At 42.6% G+C, this 26,926-nt stretch overlaps 1 protein-coding gene across 4 annotated transcripts in view; it reads right to left on the minus strand.

Annotated features, from left to right (window-relative positions):
• The window catches only part of NCOA1 (nuclear receptor coactivator 1), a 722,334-nt gene that overhangs the window by 276,176 nt on the left and 419,232 nt on the right, over window positions 1-26,926 (minus strand). For all 4 annotated transcript variants that reach the window (XM_069233763.1, XM_069233765.1, XM_069233764.1 and 1 more), the window contains one exon: window positions 15,995-16,161. In XM_069233763.1, the coding sequence (XP_069089864.1) occupies window positions 15,995-16,161 (167 nt within the window). The remainder of the gene's footprint in view (window positions 1-15,994; window positions 16,162-26,926) is intronic.

The raw sequence follows: 26,926 nt of genomic DNA on the forward strand, positions 1-26,926 counted from the left end.
TGCCATAGCACTAAGTAACAGAGTCCTCATTATACATTCAATTGTTATGGTTACCTTTTAGATGTACTAGGGCTTTTGGTTGATGCGGGGGTGGAGGGCCTATGAAGGATGTGAGAACACCACAGGGGCCCAAGACGTATCCATGCTTTGGACATTATAGGAGTTACTGGTAAGGTGCGCTTCCAAAGCAGACTGTAGCGAGGCTCAATTTGTATCTGTATTGGGTAGTCACAAAATATTCACATAGAAAACAAGGGTGAAACAAACTTAGTAAGGAAAACTAACAACAACATCCGACCGGTGGAAGGAGGAATGCAAACAGAAGGCACACATACACACATCATGCATAAAAACACAGCATGTGGTATGTAAAGGAGATCTGTATCAAAGCCTTAAGCGAGTTGGTTGGTGTCTAGTAAAGGGGTGAATGGCTTTGAAACAGTCCCTGATCAGGAACTTCTACATATCAGGTAACCCACTGGTTATAAATGCGGTTAATGTCATTAGCCAGATAAACCATTTATCTTTTTATTAATGTATTCTTTTGCCTCTTCCATCAGCGCCATGACACCTTTGAGTATTTGTGTGCTCAACAGATATTATTCAAATCAATATTTCTGAAAAATATTGTCTCTTAGAATATAATACAGAATTATAAAGATGTTGTCAGATTCTGATAGGTGTAATTTCTGATTTGAGAAAAAATACCTTTGAAACTAGCTCACACAAACCCCTGGTCTCTCTGTGTCTCTGACGCACTGGAAAGGAACAACATTGCTAATTTAACGATGAAGGAACAGGAGCTGATTTTTTTTTATAGAAAATAATTTAATAACAAAATACATAGGGTTTAATTCTCTCAGGAAACTGCGAAATCAAAATACTTGTATCTTTCAAACAAAATAAAATACAGCATCAAGGTAGGGCTTTGTAAAGTTTAAACATGGAGTAACTTTGCTCCATTTATGGCTAATGGTGATGTGAGTCAAACAGATGGAGTCACCAAGCCCCCCTCCCATGGCAACTGACAAAAACAAGTTAAGAGGGGCTGCTTAAAGGTGTATCCAGCTAAGGCCTCCCTGCCGTGTGCCAGAATATGCTGAATATTCATCTCTTAAAGCTTCTGCTGAAACAAAACATCTTGAATATTAATCTCCTACAGTTATCGCTTTACACGAACGCAATGTTGGTAAACACGGCCACAGTCCAGGCACACACTGGGCAGCGCTGCCCCCTCTACGGGTCCGTTCTCAGGGTATCAAGTGACCCGCGGCCCCGGGTGTGCCAAGCCTCATATCTGAGGACCCAGTGACGCAACACGTTTATTCTGATGCCCCTTCTGCTTGCCAAGCGTCGGATTTCACCTCCGGAGGGACCTCAGTTGCCAAGTAACTGGGAGTTTTTCCGAGGCGAGCCTGCCAAGGAGAGCCACAGAAGGCAAGTTCACACAACACAGCCACCGACGTTCCCTTTGCAACTTGTAACCAACTTTAGCAAAGGATACGCGACTGGAGTCTTTATCCGGCAGAACCTTCCAACATAATTTTATTTTTTAAACCTGAAGTATCTGTCAGTGCACAGGTTGTAGGGGGGTTGCACGCGCCGGGGGGGGGGGGGGGGGGGGGCAGAAGCTGCTCTCAAAAGAAGAAAAAAAAACAGTGCACGAGGAAATAGTTTTGGAAACAGTTTTTGGCGCCGTTCCTTTGGCTTCCCTGCCTCTCTCGTTATTTACCGCGGCCTGGGCCGGTGCCGCAGCCGCGGGGAGAGGGCCAACTGTGCAGCGCCGGCGGCCATCCGAGGTTGGGCCCCAGCGCGGGTCTTTGAAGCGTTGCTCGGGACGGTTTCTCTCATCCTCGGACTTCGGGCGGCGGGGGCCCGTAACACGGGTTGTTTGAAAAGGTGCTGCGGCCAGTTGTTGAGAAATGCTGTGAACAGGCAGCACTAAAAAAAAAATCTGTAAGCTCTGCCACTGTTATTTGAAATCTGTTGCTTTTCGAGGCTTATCATTTCCTTGAAAATCTGCTGTTTTACAGCCTCAGTCCTCAAAACATTTCTATATATACACACAGAAGTATCACACATTCTTATATTCTGGGATATTTCACCACAGCAAACTCCCAGACTTGTGCTTGCCTTCAAACAGCGAGTTTCTCATTGTGTGTAGATTTATATAGCGCAATTTATCACCCGTGAGGGTATCAAGGCGCTGTCCGTCGGTACAAGGACACTAAGCGATCTACCGAGAACCACAGGATGTTTTGCTGATGCCGAGGCTCGAACCTGGATCCCCAGCTCCCGGCTGCTCTGACCACTGGGGTACATCCTCTCTCTTCTTTTGAAGGTGCCGGTTTCCCTGGACCTCTCTCTTTTTTTTTTTTTTTCAAAGTCTTCTTCTTTCTGTTGCAGTCTACCTTGTTTTATGAGCCTCTCATCAGTGAAAACCTTTTACTTGTTACCAGGAGGCAGCATCTCCTTTTACCTTTTTGTGAAGGTGGTCCATGATGCAGTAGTCCCCTTCATGGCCTGTCCCTTTTCTCTTTTGTTTTAATTACATCTTTTAAGTTGGTATCCCCATGTATCTGTGTTTTATTTTAATTGGGAGGCCCTCCAAACTTCCTCTTTGTCTCCAACCGACCGAATTTTAGGCTGCACCTGCCAACCAACCAAAATTGTGTTACTAGAAAAAAAGCCTACTGTGTGCTTACCAAAAACATACAGGAGATTTCAGCCTGCCCATTGCTTACCATTGATCAGCTTTATTATCCTTCTTATTCAGTAGGCTTCCTTGTCCCAGTTTTCCCTCCCATGGGGCATATCCTTTTTATACCATCTCTCCAACTGGCTGTCTTATATCCTTCCACTGCTCTCTCTAAAGGAACTTTTTTCTTTATACGTTGAGCATAGCTGCACGCAAGTGATGCTTTTCGACCTGTTGTAATCTATTCTGTGGACTTTAACCACGCCCATCACTTTCATTCGTTCCTGGGCCTGCCTTTCAAAAATCCCCTGATGATGGTAAATGCTTTACGTTTGTCCCACTTGAGGCTGTTTTGTTACCACCTTGGAAACTGACACGGTTACATGGATTATTGCACGATTGGCCAAATAGCTTCGTGTTGGTGCATTATTTTATCTTTTGCCTCACCGCTTTGCTCGTGGCAGTATGTTGTTTCTTCGTCTTCCTTGGCTTCGGGGTATCTTGCTGTTTCTTTGTGATTACTTTTTAATTTATTATTATTAATTTTTTTTTTTTTTGCTGTTTTTTGTAGCAAGAACTAGACATGGAGGTATTGGAGTGCTTTATTTTGTTTCCTGTTTTATATAGCACAAACTTGATACAAAGGTATTACAGCGCTTTACATGAGCACCAGTTATGTTACACAAAGACACATTCATTTTTTATAACAAGGGGAGATTAAGTGATTTGCCCAGAATCACAGTATGTTGAGCCAGCACCAAGACTCAAACCGTATTGCCCAGCTCCAAAATCGACATCGCAGGTCCATACGCCACATCCTCTCCCCTAGGGTTCTTTGTGTCGTGTGTGTTGGGGCAGTCGGGGAATAACTGTTTTTTGTTTTGTTTTGTTATATAGCACTTGGTAATACAGGTTCTGCCATTTCATAGCACTGCAAAGCAGGTGCCATTCTTAACAAAATCGCTATAATTCATTTACATCGAAGAGGTGAAAAGGCTATGTCAGGATTATTTATTTATTTTTGCAGTTTTAAGTAGCGCGAACGTGACACAAAGGTATTGGAACGCATTTTTTTTTCTTCACTTTTTTTTATAGCGCAAACTCTATACAAAGGCATTACAGCACTTTACATGAGCACCAGTTACAATACACAATAACGCATTCATTTCTGGTAGCAAGGGGAGATTAAGTGATTTGCCCAGAATCACAAGATGTTGAGCCGGCGCAGAGACTCGAACTGTGTTTTTTTTGTGTTTTTTTTTATAGCTCTTGATAACACAGGTTCTGCCATTTCATAGCACTGCAAAGCAGATACCATTCTTAACAAAATCGCTATAATTCATTTGCATCAATCTTGCAGATATGAAGAGGCACAAAATCTATGCCAGGATTGTAATCTGACATTTTCGCTCTGTCAAGACCTCTGCAGTGGGTGCATTATCCAACTGACTTGAGTAGAACTTAACACTAGGCGATTGTACGTGCTCTTTATAACCCCTGGAGAGTCACCAACCAAGCACGTAGGTTAATTCTAGGCAAAAAGATGTCTCCAAATGATGGAAAAGGAGTCATGACTCCAGACCCAAGCACTTCATGGCCTCAAGCATGATAGCAAAACACATCTAGCCTTTGAATGCAAATTGGACCTTTTCAAATAGAGTTCAGCTAGTGCAAGCTCAATACAAAGGTACTACAGCGCTTTGCATGAGCACCAGTTACATTACATAAGGACACATACATTTCTGGTAGCCAGGGGAGATTAAGTGATTTGCCCAGAATCACAGGATGTTGAGCTGGAGATGAGACTCGAATCGTGTTTCCCAGCTCCAAGGTTGGCAGCTCTGGCACCTATGCTACATCCTCTCCCCTAGGGTTCTTTGGTGCGTGTTGGGGCAGTCTGGGAATAACTTGTGGTTTTTTTTATATAGCGCTTGGTAATACAGGTTCTGCAATTTCATAGCTCTGCAAAGCAGGTGCCATTCTTAACAAAATCCCTATAATTAATTAGCAGTTAAACTGCCTCTTCTGTTATTCTCTTTGTATACAGTCAATGTTTTTAAAAGTTAGGCTGGTATTGCCAATGTGAAGGAATAATTCCTTTAAAAGTTTAACACACTGAAATATATGGCTGCCCCTTTTTTCTTTGCTCCTAACTCTTTTGGCCCCCTCATTCTCTGGGTTAAATGCCACAAAGGTGCCTCTTTGTATCCTGTTTGGTGCTAAAAAAGTTTAAGTAAACACACTAGAAAAGGGTTGCATCTCTAGGGTATCAAAGCCAGTCTGTAAGAATGAGGCAAAAAAACCTCCCAAGATGGCAGCCTTGTTGCGTCCTCTTTCCTGCAGCAACAGGCCTGGGAGGGTTGCTATGGCACCTGGCATACATCCACTACACTCCAAACCATAACACATAGGTAGAAGACACTGTCATTTACAACACCAATAGGTCTTTAACTCTCAAAAATGGGAGACCAATTGCATTACATATGCTTGTTGGTAAAGTACTCCATCAAAGTGCTTCACCCATGTGTGCTCTGCCCATATGCCTAATTCGCTCCATGTTTGCTTCTCCCCCTCATCCTGTGTTGCTCTCTTCCTCTTGCAATGGTTTTCCTCTCATCCCCACCCACTCCTCTGCTGCCCTACTGTTCTTTTTTCTTGTTTTAATTTTATGCTATTGCGCTAAAAATATCTTTACTTGCTATAAGTGGTGTCCACCATCCTGGAGCTGTAAAACAATTAAAACAAATGGCACCCGTGTCATTCCAATGGCTTGCACCTGCATTGTAATGTATGCACAAACCTACATAATCATGCACGTACAAGAGGAATGACAAGGCTACCAGAAGCAGTCGCATCATCGCACTTTTTAAATATTTTTTTTAATAAATTGTATTTATTTTAACTTGCTGTAGAATGTTGGGAAAGCGCCCGTCGCCACAGAGCATCACCAAGAGGCAGCAGCAAAGCCAATAAAACCCAAAGATTAGACCTACGGGCTCTGCTAATGCTTACTTTAAATTCCCCAACAGCATCAACCACATTATTGTATCCCGCGGTGAAATGTAGGTGGGAACAGTGCTTTAAATGGGCCGGTACTCTCCGGTACTGAGTACCGGCACTTTTTTATTTTGAGAGGGAGAGTACTGGCATATCTCAAGAAAAACGTAATACTTTTAATTGGAGAATACCGGCACTTCTCAGAAACAAGCAGGTACTCTGATAGAGAGTACCTGCACTTCTATTTTTCCATTTAAAGCACTGGGTGGGAAATCATCCAGCAGAGAACAGGCTCGTAACAAGGGACACACACTCAAAATTTACTTGAACTTAAACATAGAGCCAGCAGCATAAAGTGATCTTAAGCTACAGCAAGCGCAGGATACCAGTGAATAAAGACATAGGTGAAGCTATTTAACAAGCATGAATTCTCACCCCAACCAGAATACAAAGTCACCAGAGACGGCTACACCCAGATATATCAGAATAAACCACAGAAATACAATACAGCTCGATTATTTTGACTTCAGAGTTTTAACAGAAGGTTTTATCGAAGAACTCTTGTAAAAAGATTTAATAAAACACCGATAATGGCACAAAGACCTGAGTAAGAATCTATCATTCTTATGGTTCTGTACACAAACACTAAAAAAGTTAAGATTAACACAGTCATAAATAAGTAAGGAGTGCTAGGACTAGAAAAACTGGTGTACTTGACGACGTTGTGTCCCTGACTGTCCCCATCCGGGGTGACCCTTTCCTCGGTGCAAGCAGTTGGGCCAGAAGAGGCAAAGATCCTATCACGAATTCGGGCTGGTGTGACATCTCGGTTTGATCCGAGGCATCCGACACGTCGCAAAGTTGAAATGGCAGAAAAAATGTATCTTTCATGGAACACTCCCACACACGAGCAAATATTCATTTTTGTATAACTTAGGTTCATACCACTGTCCAAGAAGACAGCACGAACATGCAGAGATTTTACAAGAGATTGCTATTCTGTAATGTGCGGATGTTATCCCTACAAGAGCACTCAGTAAGTGGACTAAATGTATCAATCAATAATTCAATAACACTCATTTTGTATCTACAAACGCTGGTTTCTTCCTAAATGGCAGCTGGACACCTGCTAATAACCAAATACTGGAAAACATCCAACAGCTAACAGCCAGCTGATGTAGCGAAGTTGGCAGCTGCACAGCGCGTGAACAATATTCAAAGCATTCCCACTGTATGTAGGACCCTCTTAACTCTTCAGCAGGAACATTTTTGCCCTTTTTTATACAACTTGACACTCTGACATGATCTTTTGATTACATACATTTTTCAATCAAAATGTCAATGACATTTAACCAATGTCTATGGCATGCAGCAAACTACACATAAAATAGAAATCTATGAACCAACATTCAAGTTAACTGAAAACCTGCTACCCAAATATTAAATATCGTCACTGAAAAAAGCGCAGTTAAAATTTTTCTTACAGTTCTGGTCAAACAAGCAAAACCCTTCAAATTCATGAGTTAAGGTGTGCAACTCACATAGCCTGCCAAGCTTTGATTTTGGTAGTCTGTCTTTTACTTGTGCCATTTCAAAACATGTGTTTTTGTTTTGTGTTTTTTGTACAGGGCATGCAGTGAGTGTTGTGGTATGCAATGTAAACTATAACTGGTCAATTTCAGTAAGTAGTTTTGTGCTTCTGAGACAGAATCATAACTTTTTATTTTATTTTTATAAAACACTTTTTCCCAACTTCTGGGGCACACAGTCTGCGTCCACACCCTGCAGCCATATGCAGAGGAAGTTAGCTGTAAAGCCTGCGCCCAATTCGTCATGGGTCGTCATGCGGGTGGACAAAGGCCCTGAGCAACAAGAACTGTCCACATGGTTTTGCTCAATACTTCCCATGGTGTGCACATCCTTTGGTTCTTGGTTACTGTCATATTGCTGTTTTACAATGGCGAACTTTACTTTTTTTTTATCACCATTTTCCACGCCTTTTAGTGCCCCCTCCATCTCCTGGGATTAGGCTTTCCTCCTGGCGCAAGCTCGACCCACCCAGGGCTGTGGCAATTCATGCCATGGCAGTGAAAATAAATTGCATGTTATTTAGAACAATAACACTAATAGAAGCACATTTGAAAATTAATTATTAAAGTGCAACGAGTTTACTACAGTACAACACAACTGACCTGAGAAAAACACTGCATACTGCCTCACACATTGCTTGTTACATTTACTTTACGTAGCAAAACAACTCCTCTGTTAGTGTTGAGACTTCTTCAGTGTGATTCTACCTTGCACCACAAGTTTAACCCCTTGGACCCTGGTTTTATTTAAATAACTCTGTTCAAACAAATACCATGAAAAATGTCATGGCATAAACCATATATGCAGATAGTATAATATGCTATTTATTACCATTTTGAGTTGGTGTGTGTGGGAGAGGCGCCATGACTCACTCAAGGCTTTGCCTCTCATGAGTCATGGCACACCTCACACTCAACAATTGCAATGAATAACATGTTACACTCGGCACATCCCGCTCTCTGTTTGTATACATATATATTTATATGCACAGAGTAGTATATTATATTATATATATATATATATATATACGTAGTAATTTTATGGGCCACAAACCTGTCCAAGGGTATTAAAGCACTTTAAATGAGCACCAGAAAATAATACACATTTGTTTTGTAGGTAAGTGAAAAAGATAAACTGATTTGTCCACAATCACAAGATGTTGGACCAAAACCGGAATATGAACCAGGTAGGTAGGTAGATATATATTACTCAACAAACAACTGCCCCCTCCAACTAGGAGACTGAGGCGCATCAGAGAGAGAGAACGGTATCACAATAATTACTGCATTGTTATATTGGCGACATAACCATTCCAACAATCTGCGGCTCTTATGATGCTAAAGACCGATCTTGTGGCTCACCCATGTTGTCCTCTTCCAACCAGGAGTCCCTCTGCATCCCTTCAGAGAGCAATTACTTCTGCAGCTCTCCTGGGGCCCCGCACCTTTTCAAATTTACATGGGCACCCCTAGGCCTGATAAACCAGTTTTTCAGCCCTCCTGCAACAATCTAAGTTTGCTTACCAAGATTTCAAAGCCGGGATATTATCCTGCACCCAGTGCCTGATAACATCTCGCCGGGCTACTATTAGCGCAACATTGCAGACAAAAGTGTGTACCGATCCAATGTCTGTTCATCCAAATTCCCAGAGTCCCCAGCTATGGTGTAAGTTCCAGGGTGAAGTTGTTGGCATCTGATATATGCCACCCACAGCCCTCCAGAAGTCCTGAATCCTGGGGCAGACCCAGGGCGTGTGCAGCAGGGTACCCCTCTGCCGGCAGCCTCTTTGGCAAAGGTCATCAGCAACTCACCCCATACAGTGCACCCAGGGTCTACTGATGTATTCCCTGTGGATTATTTTAACTAAATGAGTCAGAAACCTGCCTGTATAACCCCTAACGGGGGGTATTGGCAGGCCGCCCCCAGTTATTATTGGTCTCTTTCCCATTTGTCCCTGAGGAAGTCAAGCAATTGGAAACTTGTAGAGAAGTGTTGAGTATATTTGGGACACTGCATGATGGGTCGGTGGGGATCCCAGCACCCGACACTCCAGTGGTGACTCATTTGGGACCTCAGTGAGAAGGGCAGAGTGTTCCGCAGTGAATGTGTTAGTTTGGGGTATCTAACATATGCACCAGACAATATTGCTGATATGTGGGCCACTCTTTGCCTCTGCCAACATACTCTTTGAACCTCCTTAGTATACTTCCATTGCAAGAGGGTGGCTCTTCAATTCTGTAGTGGCCAATAGCATTTTGTATGGATAATCTTCACTTGGGTAAGTGACCGCTACTGGTGTCTCAACACAGGCCTCGATAGGCACTACATATCGCTAGTTTTTTAGGGTCGAGCCTGTGTTGCATGCGCTCGTGCATGCGTATCGCAGCAAGACGCTTTAGTATTTAGAAAAGGGCTCGGAGCCCTGTCAACTTCACGTCAGTGTTTTTTATTGGTTCGTGGGCTTGCCTAATAAAATCTGCTTGCTTTCATTAGTCAAAGGCACGCATACGTCATGCCTTTTCCGGTAGCTAGCCCTCCTCGAGTGCAGCGACCAAGTACAGAAAACATGCGAGGCTCGCTGTTTTCCATCGGGCTCGTGGACTTCTTTTTCTCTAATTTACGAGCGCGATCTCGCTTGGCAGAAGTCGAGCGCTTTACATAGTTCATTTCACTTTTTCGGGTTATGTACATAAATGCACTTTTGCCCGATAGGTGAAAAGTCGGGTTAGGAGTTTACTACACGATCAGCTCTAACATGAGCAAACGCGAGACCCGTTGCATTGTAAATGCTTGTCTCTATTGCTGGCAAGCTGAGCAGAAGAGATGAAGCTCAATGATCGGCCCTCTCTGGCGTAACCAAACTTGAGCCCCCCCCCCCCACCCACCCTCCAGACTCAGTCAGGAGCTCTCAGGCCAAGGTACTGTGCTGAGGGGCCCCCTGGAGCTCGCCTCACCTGCACTGGGGGGCCTATGTTATGCCACTGCCTAACCTACACTTAACATATTCAACACTTCAATTCCTTGTGCACCATTCCCAATCACTAAAATAAAAATATATTTACACATAACAAAACATAAGGAGTTGCACTGTTCGTCCGAAATTATTTCATTGATAGCAGTTGTTTATTTGAAGGTCATTATCTCTTGCTCAACTGAATGCCTTATCAGCATTTTTGGCTTTTGGTCAGGTATTTTGAGCTCTCTCCACATCTTTACTGAAGAAAGTGACTGGTTATATCTTGCACAAAACACTGAATCAGCGGGTAGAGAACTTTACAGAAAAATATATGGGTAAAACACAATGGCGCAATTCTGAGCCAGACCGCACAAAATTGCAGCAAATGACCCGATTTAGAGTGGGTAGGTTTTTTTCACACCCAGTTTTTCCAGGTGTAGGAGTCCAAGGCCTGCCACTAATTCCAGCTGGAAAAAACTGCAAGAGGTGTTACCTTCCTTTCTCTTCTCCCATTCTTACCATCTTCCACCCTGCTTACAGGTCCCTGCAAACATATGCCTCCTTTTCTGGGCAGGTGTTAAATGTATAAGAAATCTCCATGGGATTGGGTATTTTGTGTGGTTTTACAACAGGAAAAAAGCAATGCAATAGGTCTCGCATTTTATTGAGTTAGAGCTACTGTCACTATAAATTCATAACTGGACTTTTCTTGCCACATAAATTGGTCAAACCTGCCTCATAATTTCATCTTTTTCTGGCATATAATTCCAGTGGCCCAGTATTTAACCAAAGCACTTCTATTACACAATTATAACATAAACCTTTATCAGAAATACACTTTTGGCATTAAATTGTAATGTTCAAAACACCATAACAAAAATATAATTTGGGACGGATTGGAGGGTGAAAGGAAAGAGGGAGTCTGGAGTAAAGATGGAGAGGACAAATGGCATAGTAACGGTGTCATGGGCCCTGGAATAGGAACGGAAAATGGTTGACTGGAATTTCGGTAGAATAGAGCAGTAACTTGAGTTGAGTGAGGTCCGTAGGTCTCTGGGCCACAGTGCCACTGCACCTGTTGCTCCATTGATAACTAGGTCTCAAGAGAGAAAGCAGATGGGGCAGAAAAATAGAAGCGAAAGAAATACAATAGACAGAGAAATGAAAGAAGGGAAAGAAAGAATGAGAAAATTAAAACACAACTAAGGAAATAAAGCAAAAGTGTGAGACAGAAGAAAAAAGGGAAGGAAGCTAGCGAATGAAAGAGAAAGAGGAAAAACAATGAAGTGTGAAAAGAGAGAGAAAAATGAACGTTAGAGGGAAAAAAAGAGAGATTGTGAGAGAAACAATCAGCGAAAGAACCATGTATGTTCTGACAGATTTCCCACAGACACAGAATGGGAAAACTACTTCAACACTTACGGTCCCGACAAGCAACTTGTGGCTTCCACATACAGATGGGAAAAAGAGGGATTTATAGTAAAACATGAATTGACAGATAGATAAGAAAAACATCAGAGAAAGTAAGGAAGCAAGATCAACAACAAAAAAGTGAAAGGATGCATACTGGAAGGAAAGAGCAAATGAAAAAGACAAAGAAAGAATGAAGGAAAGAAGAAAAATAGTGAAAGAATGAACATCTGATGAAAAAGGAGAGGAACGAAACAAGGAAAGAAATAACCAAGTTTTTGCGAGTTTGAAGGATGAGATAAAAAGAGGGAAATTAAAAGAGGGAGAGGGGTAGAAGTAACCAGCTGAAAGAAAAAGCAGAACTCTTAATGTGTAGATTTTAAGAGCTGGAATGAGAAAAATGGGGGAGAAAGAAAACTTAGAGAGAAAACAGAGTAAAGGAAAGACCGGAGTGAGATAGATGAAACAGACCCTCCCAAATAAAGATGGCAACTAAGAATAGATTTAATTGGCTTCCCCACGTCCTACAACAGAAGTCAGAGTGTGGAACAGCAGGGGGCACTGCAGACTAGCAGAAGGTGCATTAGCAGAGATGTATGTGAACCCCAATACAGCAATATAGTGGGGCTTAAGCTCTAGATTGTGGGTACAGACAGAGCTGTGTCCCAACCCAGTGCTGGAATAAAAGAAAAGCAGCGGGTGAGGAATGTGAAACAAAGCGCCGTGTAATTCCTGATAATGGAATAATGGGGCATTGCAGGTTAGGGTTGAGGTGCACTGACATAGTTGTATGTGGGCTGCCGTACTAGAATAGTAATGGGCACACAAGGTCAGAAGTGAGGTATTTTAATGGAGCTATCTGTGGAGCCTAGTGTTCGTGTGCCAGTGTTGCCGAGTGTTAGCCTGGAGGTACCCTGGTGAAGCTGCAAGTGGGGCCCAGCATGGGAGAGGCTTTGCCTCTGAACCACAGAAACGAGGGGTGTGTGTGAGAGCCTTAGTACTGAGAAGAAACGTGCACTGAATGTTAGAATTGATGGATACTGGCGGCGCTGTGGTGGTTACCATCAACGGTGGCGTTGAATGTCTGACTTAGGCTGAGCTGTGTTGGGTTTAATATTGGCTTGGCAATGGGACTGAATATTAGAATTGAGCTGCTGTAACAGAACTCTATGTGAGCCGGGTCCGAGTATAGAAAAGGAAGTGACCTAGCTGGGGTAGAACTGAAGTGCACTGATGGAGCTGCACCTGAGGTGCTAGTACTGGAACAGCAGAGTGTACTGACTGTAAGAACTGAGATGCTTTGGCAGACAGCGTGTGTGGGGTTCTGGTGCAGGGACGGCTGAGGGGCTTGGAGTGTTTGAACTGAGGTGCACTGATAGAGCTGCGCCCAAGGTCCCAGTAGTGGAACAGTAGTGTGTACTGACTAAGAACTGAGGTGCTCGGGCAGACAGCATGTGTGGGGTTCTGGCACAGCTGAGGGGATTGGAGTGTGTGAACAGAGGTGCACTGATGGAGCTGCGCCCAAGGTCTTAGTACTGGAACAGCAGTGTGTACTGACTGTAAGAACTGAGGTGCTCTGGCACACAGTGTGTGTTGGGGTCTGGCACTGGCACAGCTGAGGGGCTTGGAGTGTGTGAACTGAGGTGCACTGACGGTGCTGCGCCCGAGGTCCTAGTACTTGAACAGCAGTGTGTTCTGACTGTAAGAACTGAGGTGTTCTGGCAGACAGCGTGTGTGGGGTTCTGGCATGGGCACAACTGAGGGGCTTGGAGTGTGTGAACTGAGGTGCACTGATTGAGCTGTGCCCGAGGTCCTAGTACTGGAACAGGGGTGTGTACTGACTGTAAGAACTGAGGTGTTCTGGCAAACAGCATGTGTGGCACAGGCACAACCGAGGGGCTTGGAGTGTGTGAACTGAGGTGCACTGATGGAGCTGCGCCCAGAGTCCCAGTACTGGAACAGCAGAGTGTACTGACGGCAAGAACTGAGGTGCTCTGGCAGTCAGCGTGTGTGGGATTCTGGCACTGGCACAGCTGAGGGCTTGGAGTGTGTGAACTGAGGTGCACTGATGAAGGTGCGAATGGGATACCAATATGGAGCAGAAGTGCACACTATCTCTAAGGACTGCAGCGCCATGGTAGAGCTGGGTGCCTAGGCTATAAGCAATTAAAAGCAATCGTCCGCCCTGAGGATCACAGACAGGCACACTTGGTGAAGAAAATCCAAGCCAAGGAAGGGCGGTAGCCAGGCAGCTGAGAGAGGGTGCAGAGAGCCCACAAAGACCATAGGTGAGCAAGAAAACAGCCTTGTTTACAGCTAAGCTCAGAGCAAGAATGCTCTGCAAATGAAAGGGAGGCTTCCCTGGACAGGAGCAGGAAACAAAGTAAACAGAAAAAGTCCCCTACAGACCAGATAAACAGGGCAAACTGTAATTATACAGTAGGTGGTCCCTGCTCCTCTATAGAAGAAGGAGAGACATGACTGACCACTAGCAAGCACAGATTTTTAAATGACACTGAAACTAACAAATGAAATAGCTGGAAGCCCAAGGAAGAAGTATACTTACGCTAGACCTAAAAACTGACCAACACAGCACAGTACTGGTGTAGATTTACTGCACAGTAATGGTGTTACTGTTACCCCAGTACCATGCAACTTGTAATCTAGCCCAATGTAGGGAAACATTGTTTGAGCATTAGAGCGGTTGCGCTTTCTAACTGCTGCATGGATAGCTCCATGGGGAAATAAAATGCAATGCTAACCAACACTACTGGCTTGGGTATTACTCGTACAATACGCTGATAAGCAATGGGACAGGGTGAGAGTTAACATAAAAAGTCTACTTTTCAGTACCAAGTTCCAACTGCATTGAACATTTTAACAGGATTGGTTTATGTTGTAATACTGTAATTTCTCCTCCAAGTTACTACATTATTGGTTACACACTTAATGTCACTACCCTGCAAGTGTTGAGTGCTCAGATCTGCAAACCTGCGTATTGTGCAGGGGAACAAAAACATGGATTATAATGAGATTTGTCGCCTCAGATCACACTGGAAATGAAAGACTATTAAAAGTCTGCAGTGGCCATTCTCCTACAGCCATGCTAAATCCAGTGGTACCAGGACAAACAAACTTTATTACTTGTTAGGCTTGACGTCATGTTGATTCTGTGCTATGTGAACTTGCTCTTTGACCTTGTACAGAGCTCTGCTGCCATTTGGATAGGTTTGTGCTATAGGACTACTACATACACACATATATACATACATGCATCTACTTCACTATACGTGTATTTGAACAACACACATGTCTAGCACTGACGACCTCAACTGATGATTTTAGGGTAGACACTTGGATCTTCACACAGCCGGGCACTGAAGGAAGAGTGCAGATTACATGTGCATCTTGTTCTTTTTCTCTTAGTCAAGAGTACCAAAGCAGGACCAATCAGTGACAACGGTGAGGTTCATTTTAGTGACATAAAACAATATCAATGGAAATGATATCTCACAACATTTGACCCTGAAAAATAAGCCATTCTACTTTTGATTGATCTTCTTGAAAGCCAGGAAGGCGCAATATGTTAATACACAGTGGTGACAGGCACACATATACAACCTGTACACAAACACATAACAGACTACTTACACCTTGTAGAATTGCAAAGCAGTCCACAGGGTATGCAAGCAGCAATACAGGGGTAGCAAGGCCTACCACTAGCTACCGCTGAATTACCTTCTTGGACATTAAGCAAATCACCAACAGCAGTGAACTGTGCTTACAGGGTCATAAAAAGCAGCAACCAGGGGAACAGTGGCTCCTCAGGCCAGAGTTACTCTTCAGAGACAGCCGGTCAAACACACATAAAATTTGATCGCACTAATGCAAATCTACATCATCCTTAAAAAAAAAAATCACAGTGGGTGGTCAATGACGAAACTCTAGACAGACCCTAGTGTCAATAAGAGACCTTTTCACAATCCAGCCTCCGAGAGAGCGCAGGTCACTACTCTCAGCCTTCCATCCTGCTTTGACTTGGATAAAGCTCTCTTATGAAACGCTTGGGTAGTAGGACACATTTTTGTTTTTATTATGTACATTGAATTCAAACACTTAAGGAGATAGGAACAATGTTATCATTGCTATTGAAAGTTCTCCTGCTTTATTCAGTAACTTAAACTGCTTTAGTGGCATGCACCATTGGTTCTCTGGTTTTCCAAACATATCCCAATTAAAGGTCGGCAGGCTCTAAAGCAGCAGCCGCCCTTTAACTCATAAAAACACCTGAAGTTTAGCTTCCAATTAAATCTAAGTTTTCTGTGCAGATAAGTGTACGATACCTTGCTCCATCCTCTTCATCTGCTGGATCTGGTCCACGGTCTTCTTCAGGATTTTGCATTTGTCTGGTTTCACGCTCAAGCTGTCGATGTCCCCGATGTTTGCCGACAGCAGTTCTGCCAGTTCTTCCAAATATTTATTCTCCTGTTCCCTGCGTCGCTTTTCATTGCTAAAAAAATACGAAATTAGTTGTCAGAAACTGGACTATGATTCTTGTCCTGATGCCTTCCTGTGAAGACAAAACATTCCACTTCCAATCTCCAGCAGTGTTATCGAGGCGGCAGCATGTGAGCGACCAATGAGGAGTCAATGTGTCCACTGGCCGTCAGGAACGACTACCTCCTAATATGCTCCCCAAGTTTCATGCAGAACATACATAGCACATCAACAAAAACCCTGTCTGAGTGGACCCCATCACAATACCAAGAGTACAACTAAAAGCTTAAGCTCGTCAAAGGACACGCGTTCTCACTGAGAGTCGGGGGTTCTCCAGACCTTCCCCCACTTCCTTATGGTGGAAACAATTGTCTATGCCTTTCAAGAATGTGTTACTATATCTACTTTCACCGACCTTTTAACATTTTGCAACAAAATGTCCATTTGATAAAACATAATTGGCGCAATTTCAGACACCACTGAGTATGTTCCAAAATCAATCCTGCCCAATACTTATTTTGTATACACATTCAAATTACATAACCCTCCTCCTGCCCCCCGATTCCTTCATTTGCATCAGCAGCAGAGAAGGGAGCAAAGGAAGGGGCGTGGGGGAGGGAGGGGCAGAGTGGCTGATGAATATGGAGATAATACAATGATGTGGAAAATTGGTGAAGAGCACTGGAGGGAGGCAAAAAGGGTGGAGAATGCCACATAGGGCAAAACGTGAGAGCAGGGTGGAGTATTATCAGTCCAGAATAAACCCAAAAAATGGATGACAAAAAATAAATATGCAGGCATTAAGAGAGAGAAATCCACACAAGACTAACAACCAAAGTTGGGGCTGGGGGGTGATGGGGGTGCATGGGAAGGGTTACTGACGCTCTGCCCCCCCATCCCCGTGTTGGTCACAAAAAAGGCATGCAAATGCAGAAATATATACAGGATAATAGAAAAAACATAAATTTAAACAATCATTTTTTCCACAAAATTGCCGAAAGTACAATGATTAAATGGAAGTGAGTGGAACCCTTGTAGATATACAATAATCAACAACAACCTCGCATTACATCCATAGCCACCACAACTTTTATCCTATCTATGCAACCTCTAATGGCGGTCAACCAATGCTCATATCTTGTTTAAAAGGTTCTCCTCGTTAAACACAATGACCTAAAACTTTGTCCCACTAACATAGCAACAGAGCAAAGTAAACACACTGTAATCTCCATGTCACACCAGACATTTCTGAAGAAGGAACCTGACTGCTATTCAATCTCAGGCCTCGTACAAAATTCCTTCGAAAGGCACAAGGATAGCATTATACTAGCTGGATGTGACTCTAAGAACGTTGTGAATTTTACAGTGGGAAAACTGAGAGGAAGATAAAAACTTTTGTCACTGAACATAAGAGTAACATCCGCACAAAAAACACAAAATCATTCCTGGCCTCACACTTCATGGTACATGGACATAATGTAAGCTAACTGCGATTCATGGTATTAGAAGAGGTGCCATTATGTGACGGCATGGACAGCAAGAAGTATCTACTTCAAAAGGAGACATGTTGGATTAAGAGACTTGATACACTTGTCCCCAATGGTTTGAATGATCACATTGAATTCAGTTGTTTCGTGTAAATTCCTATTGATTTAACAGAGATTCAAGGGATTTAGAATTTTGTCCTGATTTACTGGGGGACTGTTACGCATTTTTTATTTATTTTGGGTGTTGACATCTTAATTGACTGAGTCATTTATCTTGCAAGGAGATATTTTCTCATAGAATTTGGAGTTTTAACCATGCAGTCCCTTAGGTGGGGATTTAGTGTTTTGTACATTGGGGTGAGGGATCTTAATAACATATTTATTGGTCCCTTTGGTGGGGTTTATTGTCATGTACATTGTGGTGAGTGGTTCAAATAACACATATAACTATTTTTGTAGCTAGTGCACGTGGAATCCCATTGTGGCACTCTACATCCAGTACACTCTTTCGGCAGGGATGTGGGACTTGTAGTAACAACCACTCAAACACGGTGTAACATTTCCACACTGAAGGGGTTATTACAACTTTGGTGGGCGGGCGGCCGCATCGGGATAACCACCCTTGCGGTCGTCCCTCCGCAGGCCCTATTACAACTTTCCAGCTGGGCCGGCGGGCAGCAACGAAACTCACCACAACATTGACGCCGGCTCGTAATCGACCCGGTGGCAATGTTGCAGTGCGTCAGGTGCTACAGCTACAGCACCCGTATTGCTTTAAAAGCGTGATGGGGCTGTCTATGGGGGCCCTTGCACTGCCAATGCTAAGTGCATGGGCCCCCATTCCACCAGCTTTTGCATGGCGGTCCGACCGCCATGCAAAGGCTGGAGGAAAGGGGACTCGTAATCTGGAGGGCAGTGGTGCTGTGGTGGATTACGACCACCGAGACCGCCAGGCTGTCGACTGGCGGCAACATGACGGTGCCGGCGGTCTTAACACAGCCGCACTCATAATGAGGGCCCGAGTCTTCGACTGATATTTTCGGCTAATAAAATATATATCAATGGTAGTTTGTTGTTGGGATTAACCTACACATTTGTTGTTTTCACTTTTGCATCATGGTACTTTTACTACCACATTTCACCCGTTTGCACAATGTAATAAATCACCATTTAATTATGGCACCACTTATAAGCGCACATTGAGTCCGTCGTCAATGTCTTCGCCTCGCAACATACATAACACTGAATCGAGGGAACACTCGCTAATGGCTTCTGTTCCCGAACGCGGTCCTCAGCATGGTCTTACAAGAATCAAATGTGAATTGGGAATTGTTATTTAATTGTGTCATTTATCTTTAGGTGTATGCATGACATATAGGTTCACTTTTTTATCCTTTCTGTTCATGATGCCTGTTTAACTTGTACGGGCACTCGCCGTTTTTTGTACACATGTTTTTGACAATGAGACTCTGCATAGTTGTAACTGGACGTCCACCATGCAAACCTTTTACCGTGAGTCGGCAAGCAAGTTGGGGACCAGTATTTCAACACTACATTTATGTAATTTTATTTTTTCAGCACTAGAAGTTTGCATGGCACTAGGGATCATGTGTCTCTTCCTTTGATTCATGGGGATAGACGCCATGTGCACACTGAATGTTTGTTTTTTACCATTTCACACACACATCCACAATAGCACAACTTTCCACAGTCGAAACTGAAAGTTCACCACAACACATTCTTTGATCAGAACCGATTGGACTCCCTGACTCTAATGATGAGTGACCGGACCTACAATAACACTTTTAATCATATATGGCCCACTAGTCACTTATGAAGGTTGACGCATGTGCCATTGTAACAGTGTGTACCAGCATGTTACCAGGAGATTCACTATTTTCTGGCATATTCTTTGAGTCACAAGTACTCGGGAAACTAACCCAGGTGACTTATTACGAATTTTGTTCTCACTTTGCCTTTGTTAATTTTCAGCTACGCAATGGAGGTCATCCTCCCGAAATGCATTGGCATTTTTTGAAGTACATAAAGTGAATATGCATTAATTGGAAAACACTTCATTTCATAGGCTTTGAAAATAAAATTGATAAAGAATATTGGTTTGAAAGATACGAAGCATATTGTGGAACATTATTTTATATAGTTTGGTGAATACCCGTTTTTTCTTCCTGGACAACTAGAGGAGTAATCTGGGGATGCTTCCCCTGTGAGGGACAGGGCAACATTTGGTGATAGTCACACCTAGGATCAGAAGGCGATACCAGTTTGAACGCTATCAACAGTGATTTATACTCCATTCTATTGATGACCAGTGAAGTGCTTCAGCCATCTTATTTCAAATTTTGTGAATTTGTATAGACTCAGTCATCGATATGACACTGCAGGTGGCTAGAAGGAAACCATATAAATACATTACTTTTCCATTACAATAAATCAAATGCAAAATACGGCAATTTTTGCGATATGATACTATTAATATTTCCATAACACAGTACTGTGTAAAAGCAAACCTAGCCACCTGAACACTAGGTCTTAAAAATGACTAGGGTGACACTGCTTTGACAAATTTGCGGGATACAGGAACAAGGATAACAATGTGCTATGGCCAGTAGGGCTTTTGTATAATTATTTCTCTCTGCCTTTAGTATCTTCTTTCTATAGCTATCATTTACTACAACGTAATGACCCCTCCCAAGTTAAAAAACACAATTTGGTTAAGCCGGAACATAGCTCTGCGAGAAACATTAGTATAACACAAGCAGCAAGCAATCCCAACAGAAGAGTGAAATTTCAGGTGGTACCAACACTTTAGAGTCAAGAAAACAACATAATTCCCAAGTCAAGACAAAAAATAGAGAAAATGATAATTAAAATAGGTTAAAGAGAACCAGATATACAACATTTTTATGTTTTTTAAGGCAGAAAATCACCAAGTAAAAGTGAAGTGCCACAGAAAAACAACAGTTCCAAGTTGACCAGGACCTGGAAGCAATTTGAGGCTGGTTGGTCCTGGTCAAAGATTTCACCTTCACACCCAGTCTTCAACAGTGAGAAAAGGTTATTTGGGTCAGTCCTGCTGCACCTAGCTCCTTAGAGCAGGCATCTGGATGACAGGCCTCTCTACAACCAGGTCCCCTTCAGGGTTCAGTCCTCTATGGTGACCTTAGCCCTCATATAGTCAGAAGACCTTCTGTTTTTTTGTGTCCCTGAAGCAGGTAAAAAAAGAGGCAAACCACTTGACTTTTTAAGACCAGGTCCAGTCTATAGGTGGCAGCAGGAGTCATGAGTCATTGATAAGTCCTCCTCTTTGAGCATGAGTCAGCAGTCTTATTTCTTCCTGCAGGGAGTACTTCTGGTGGAGCCTTATTAGGAAGAGGAATGTTCTGAGAAAGTGGAGGCTGATGTGCCAGATTTATCGTGGGCACTAGCCAGAAACTGGAGAAATTCTGCCACCCAATCCTATTTTCGTGCAGTCCACCACCTCCTTTTGCAGCACTTTCTCTTTGCCCTTCTGTTAAATTTCCCAGAAGCCCATATCAATATGAAAACCCCATCAGCCACCAGGCACCCCTGTATTCCGCTCCTTCCCTAGCTAGATGAGATTTCCTCCTATATGACAGAGGCCAACCTGGTTCTCGCTCCAGTGAACCAGGCTTTCTAGGAAAGTCCCAAGAATAAATAGGAGCAGTCTTTCCCTGGCAACTCAAAGTTGAAAGGACTAGTGCTAAAGCTGCCATTTTCTAAATCTCATATTCACTCCCAGACAGTTAGTTCAGTTTAAGTGGTCCGCGGTTAACACCCATCTGATCTTCCTGAGCTCACAGGCAGGGTATTGCTCTGGCTGTCCAGCCAAGGATATGTATTGTAGTTCTGGAGGTGTGATGAATGGCAGAGCATATTTTAAGCCAATCCTGGTTCAGGCAGCCTAAAGTGTATTATTGTAATGTTACATTTCCACTCTAGTTATCAAAGCTCTGATTGCACCATGAACTCCGGTTTTGAAAATTAAGTAGGCAATAATGTTTAAGCATTTTTCTAGCATTTTCCCAGGAGGAGAAAGGAAATAAAGAGTTTAATGCCATCTAGGTCTGTTCAGGGAAAATACTACCAAAGCCTATTCAGTTGAACAGCTTTTGGGTTTTAGTTCACTGTGAAAGCAGCACACTATTCTCAATGTTCAGTGTGCTTTGTTTTTATTTATTAGCAACCTCCCCTGTGGGCATACAAGGCACACTTTAGGACTAACTCATGAATATAAAAAATTATGCTTTTCTCCTACATGGCAAAAGCACATTTCCCAGTCATGTGTAACTGAAGTGCATTTAAACTGCAGTCATGCCACAGCACCATGGGCCTCCTAACAGACATACTTTTGTAATATCTGTGGGTAGTAAATATAATGCAGAAAATATTACCTCTCCTAAAGTATTAATATGGGTACAAAGACCTCACTCGTTATATTAAATATTGTATTCTTGAAGCCAAAGCCAAAAACCAATAGATAAGATACAGATCAAGATATACTATTTTATTTTGTATACACAACGTGATATCACCTATACAAAAAGATATATATTTAAACATGAAAACAATGATAAATACTTAAATAACATGCTGTTTCATCTTTGTAAGCTAGGTTAGGTTGTTTGCTATTCCATCTTGGTAAGCCAGCTTAGTCTGTTTTTATTTAGCCGTTTTTTTGAAAATCATCTTTTTATTTCAAACAGTGCTCAGCGTACAGTCTTGACACAGGTCATGCTCACATTCAAAAACATCACGTGCGAGGTACACAATAGCATCAATGAACTGGCCAGCGTTATGTGACTACCTTACGCTCACCTTCCCGTATGTCTAATACTTCAGACCCTTCATTGCTACCCCTTCCTGGCCCTGTGGTGTCACCCCTGCTCCACCCCTGATTATCCCACGTGTCTCAGTAGGTTGTTTAGCCGGTTTTTGACTTGCTCAAATTACGTGGGTACATAATGTTAGGACATGCAAAGATTTCAGATCAGGTCTCGGAGGAGATATTTGTTTTTATGAGAGGCTCGATATATTCAACTTGAGCCTCTTTAAATGACTATCCCCCTTTTTTATGATCCAATGTCTGTCTTTTTCAAACACCTTTTCTACTCATCTACATTCTAGCCTATTTTAGTATGACCAACACGATTTGCCTTTTTGTTTTCGGCCTGTCGAGTTAGTCAACCTTCTAAATCTAGCCGGCATAAGCCTTGCTTTCGTCACATCATTTTGGTTTTCTATACCTTGAGATCCTGTTAATTTGGTTCTTTCATTTGCGCTCGATATCCAATGGTAGAACACCTACGAGTTCAGGTAAGTAGAACAAATAGTTCCTTACTGAAGATTAGAATGTTTTGTACATATCTTTGGTCGTCTTTGATTTGCAACTTTTCCTTTTAGAGGTTTACTTACTTTGGACCTGTTTAATGACAGAACAATTATGATTTGGGTTAAGTAAATCCTAACATCTTGGAAGTCAGAATGGTTGCACACTTATGCATCGTATCTCATGTGGTGCGTGTTGCATTGTTTCAAACTTATGATTTCGGTCTCACATTTTTGGTTACCTGATTTAGTTTAGTTTTATTATTCTTGATTTCACAGAGATTATTAACTCTCAATATCTGGCTATCGAGACCGGTTTTCCATCATCATCAAACCTCTAGCTGTTCTCTTCTATCAGACAAACGTAGCATTACTAAGCAGACTATATTTCTGCTCTGAGATTCAGAGGTAGGTTTGGTTATTCAGAGACCATCTTCGATATCATAGGATTTGACTTGGTTGCATGACAATAAGTAATCTTAACGAAATATTATTCACACGCTGAGTGTATGCTGCATGCTGTTGGTGGAATGGAAGTTTTCTTTATATTACACACAGGTTATTGTTGGATTGGACTTACCCGTCTATTAAAAGGTCTGAGTGTTTTATTGTTTACACCCTGATATTCTTGAAGCCAATATGTATTATTTTCTATTTATTTAGAATCAATTCTGGGGTCCATTATTCATTGTTTTAACAATTTCGCCCTGAAGAAGGTGGTCCTTGTATCTTTGTTTTTTCCCACCGAATCCCACGTCAGCGAAAAATATGGATCTGTAGCACATATAGTGGACTACAAAACTCCATGTTGTTAAATGAGCATCATCTTCAAATTCAAAAAGGTGAAACATATGGATCGCTGGCACATATGGTGGACTGTAATATTCAATGTACATATAGTACACGGCAAGATTCAATGCTGTAAAACTGAGTATCGTTTTCTATTCAAACAGAAATTGCATATATGGATTATTCAATGGCAACAATAGGTTGTTTGACGCCAAGTTGTGCATTCGAATACCAACAATGAACTTAAAGTATGAAGTTGAGTTATTGAATTATAGTTGCCTTAAGAAATTGATAACAAAAATAATAGTGCTTATATTTTTTTAATTATATTGTTTTTTTCGTTTTGGTTGTTCTTGAGAGTCATTATCAAATTAGACTTAGTGCTAGTTGTTTTTATTCTACGGTTTTAGTACAAATGTTTGCAAGTGTATGTATGGTGCTGCGATTGAGTAGTATTCATACTGGGACCCTAAGTAGTTTTTGGATTGTGTTATTTAGGTATTCATCATTGTTTTCATGTTTAAATATATATCTTTTTGTATGGGTGATATTAAGTTTTGTATACAAAATAACATAGTATATCTTAATCTATGTTATATATTTGTTTATGGCTTCGGCTTCAAGAATACAATATCCAATATAACAAGTGAGGTCTCTGCACCCATATTAATACTTTAGGAGATATAGGGGGTCATTACAAGCTGTAACCGCCGTGCGGCCGCCAATGCGGCAGCACTACCGCGGTGCCCATTTGGACATCCCCGCTGGGCCGGCGGGCGGAAACCAAGTTTCCACCCACCGGCCCAGTGGGGATGTGGGCCGCAACATGGGAGCCGGCTCCAAATGGAGCCGGCGGTGTTGCGGCCGTGCGACGGGTGCAGTTGCACCCATCGCGCTTTTTACTGTCTGCATAGCAGACAGTGAAAAGCCGCATGGGGCCCTGTCAGGGGGCCCCTGCACTGCCCATGCCAGTGGCCCCACGACTCCCCGTACCGCCAGCCTTTTCCTGGCGGTTCAGACCGCCAGAAAAAGTCTGGCGGTCGGGACTCGTAATCCCCTGGGCAGCGCTGCTAGCAGTGCTGCCCTGGCGGATTACAACCGCCGGGGCCATTGTAGCGGAAAACCGCCGGCCCCGGCGGTGCGACCGCGGCGGTCGTAATATGCCAGGAAGCACCGCCAGCCTGTTGGCGGTGCTTCCGTCGAAACAGCCCTGGCGGTCTTGGACCGCCAGGGTTGTAATGACGCCCATAATATTTTCTGCATTATATTTACTTGTTTCCCTGGTTTTAGCTCTCTTTATCTTTACAGGGGCCTTTTTGGTGTTTTGACATATATGTGGGTAGTGCAAATACACACTCTAGCCCACATATGCCATTTAACGCCATCCCATAGCTGCATTTTGGCGACATCTCCAATGTTCCTAGAGGACAGTTCAACGGCACAGATGGACAAAACCAATTTTACCATTACCATTTAGGACCAAAGCACATGCACTGTGGACCGGATTAGCAGTGTCACAGCACTCAGAGTCCTGATGCCAGCAAATATAGGGTCCAGAAAAAGGTGAAAAATATGGAGTGACGATGCAGGAAATGTGAATTTGTTACAACAGCCTTCTATGAGAATATTACTGTATCACCAACATGACCATGCTAGATCTAGGGAAATGTTCCAATATATGGAATACACAGAGATAGTTCTGGGTATCAATTCTATAATCCACTTCAAGCTTTAGACCGTCCAATGATCTCGTAACTGACAGCAATGAAACAAAGTTTTGCTATATTTACACAAATACAGCAAAGTACTTTACACAGTCAATCTGAGCCTGACATGAGTATGAACTCAAAGACTAGTGCTTGAGTGAGACCAACTCCCATCAACAATAGCTGGTGAGGAAAATCTTGCCTTGTAGACCTAATGAGAATCACTCGTTCTAACGTGGTGTTCATTTCAGTGACTGAGAAAGGCGGAGCAGCTGACCTTACCAGGATCTCAAACTAAGAGCTGGACGTCACACAGATGGCAGCAGTCAATGCCTAACCCACGCAGCCTTAGCAAATAATTGACACAATGGGCTTAATAGGCAATACCAATATTGGGCTTTTATGTTTCTAATCAATGGTCCAGGTGTGCTTTTTCAGCTCAACTGAACCATAATTATAACTCCCAGAAACCACAGATTTCTTTTAAATGAAAACTCAAGACTGAAAACGAGGTATCCTGGTGACAAGAAGTAGTTTGGTAACCATATTGGTGAACAATATATGAGATGTAGAAACATAGTTTTATCTAGGTAACTGGAGAAAACATCCCTTGTTAAAACATGTAATATTATATTGCCAGAGATCAGACATTAAAACCATAATCATTACATCCCAGAACGTAAGACAGGACCATGGTGTAGTTTCCTGTGACAACACTTCTTGAAAGATCAACTTGTGCCTCGGGAATGTTGAATTGTTTATAATGTTGCTGCTTACCTTCATGAAGATTTTTACATACTCATTTTATGCGATTGTATGTGTCTTTCTTAATGTACATTAATTGCATTGTTGAATGCCTGCTTTTGTTACACGTTAATTACACTGCATTCTACAACCTCTGAAAAGGATACAACATTGATAATTAATTGACCGAATTAACTGCTTTCGATTCATCCAGCCCTTCCTGGTAAATGCTGTGTGCATAAAGAACTATAGATTCTTTTAGACTATCAGTTGTTAGATTTGGGAGAGACTGTTGGGCTCTGAGTGAACAACTGCTTGTTCTTAACCATCTGGTTCTCTGTCCTGGAGAATAGGCTTTCAGGGACCACTCTGCTGACATTGTGAGAGGCAGAAAGTAAGAGGATTTTGCATGTCTGTCTATTTCAAACATAAAAGAGAGCACATCTGGCCTGCAAGATGTCTGGTTTGCACTCTGACCCAGGGTATTACAAGTGGAAACAAAATGGCAGCTCAGGTGGGTACATTAACAGAGCCACTGCCCACACCCCACCATGTCCAAAGGCCAGTAGGTGCACCACAACTACTTTTACAAAAGAGATTTTCAAAGCATACAGGGATGGCGAGTGGTGTGCTTAGTTAATAGCTTATACCTGTGGCTCTTCCGCTTTGTCTAGCCCTCTATCCC

The sequence above is a fragment of the Pleurodeles waltl genome, chromosome 5, assembly GCF_031143425.1.
Source record: "Pleurodeles waltl isolate 20211129_DDA chromosome 5, aPleWal1.hap1.20221129, whole genome shotgun sequence".
Taxonomy (NCBI): domain Eukaryota; kingdom Metazoa; phylum Chordata; class Amphibia; order Caudata; family Salamandridae; genus Pleurodeles; species Pleurodeles waltl.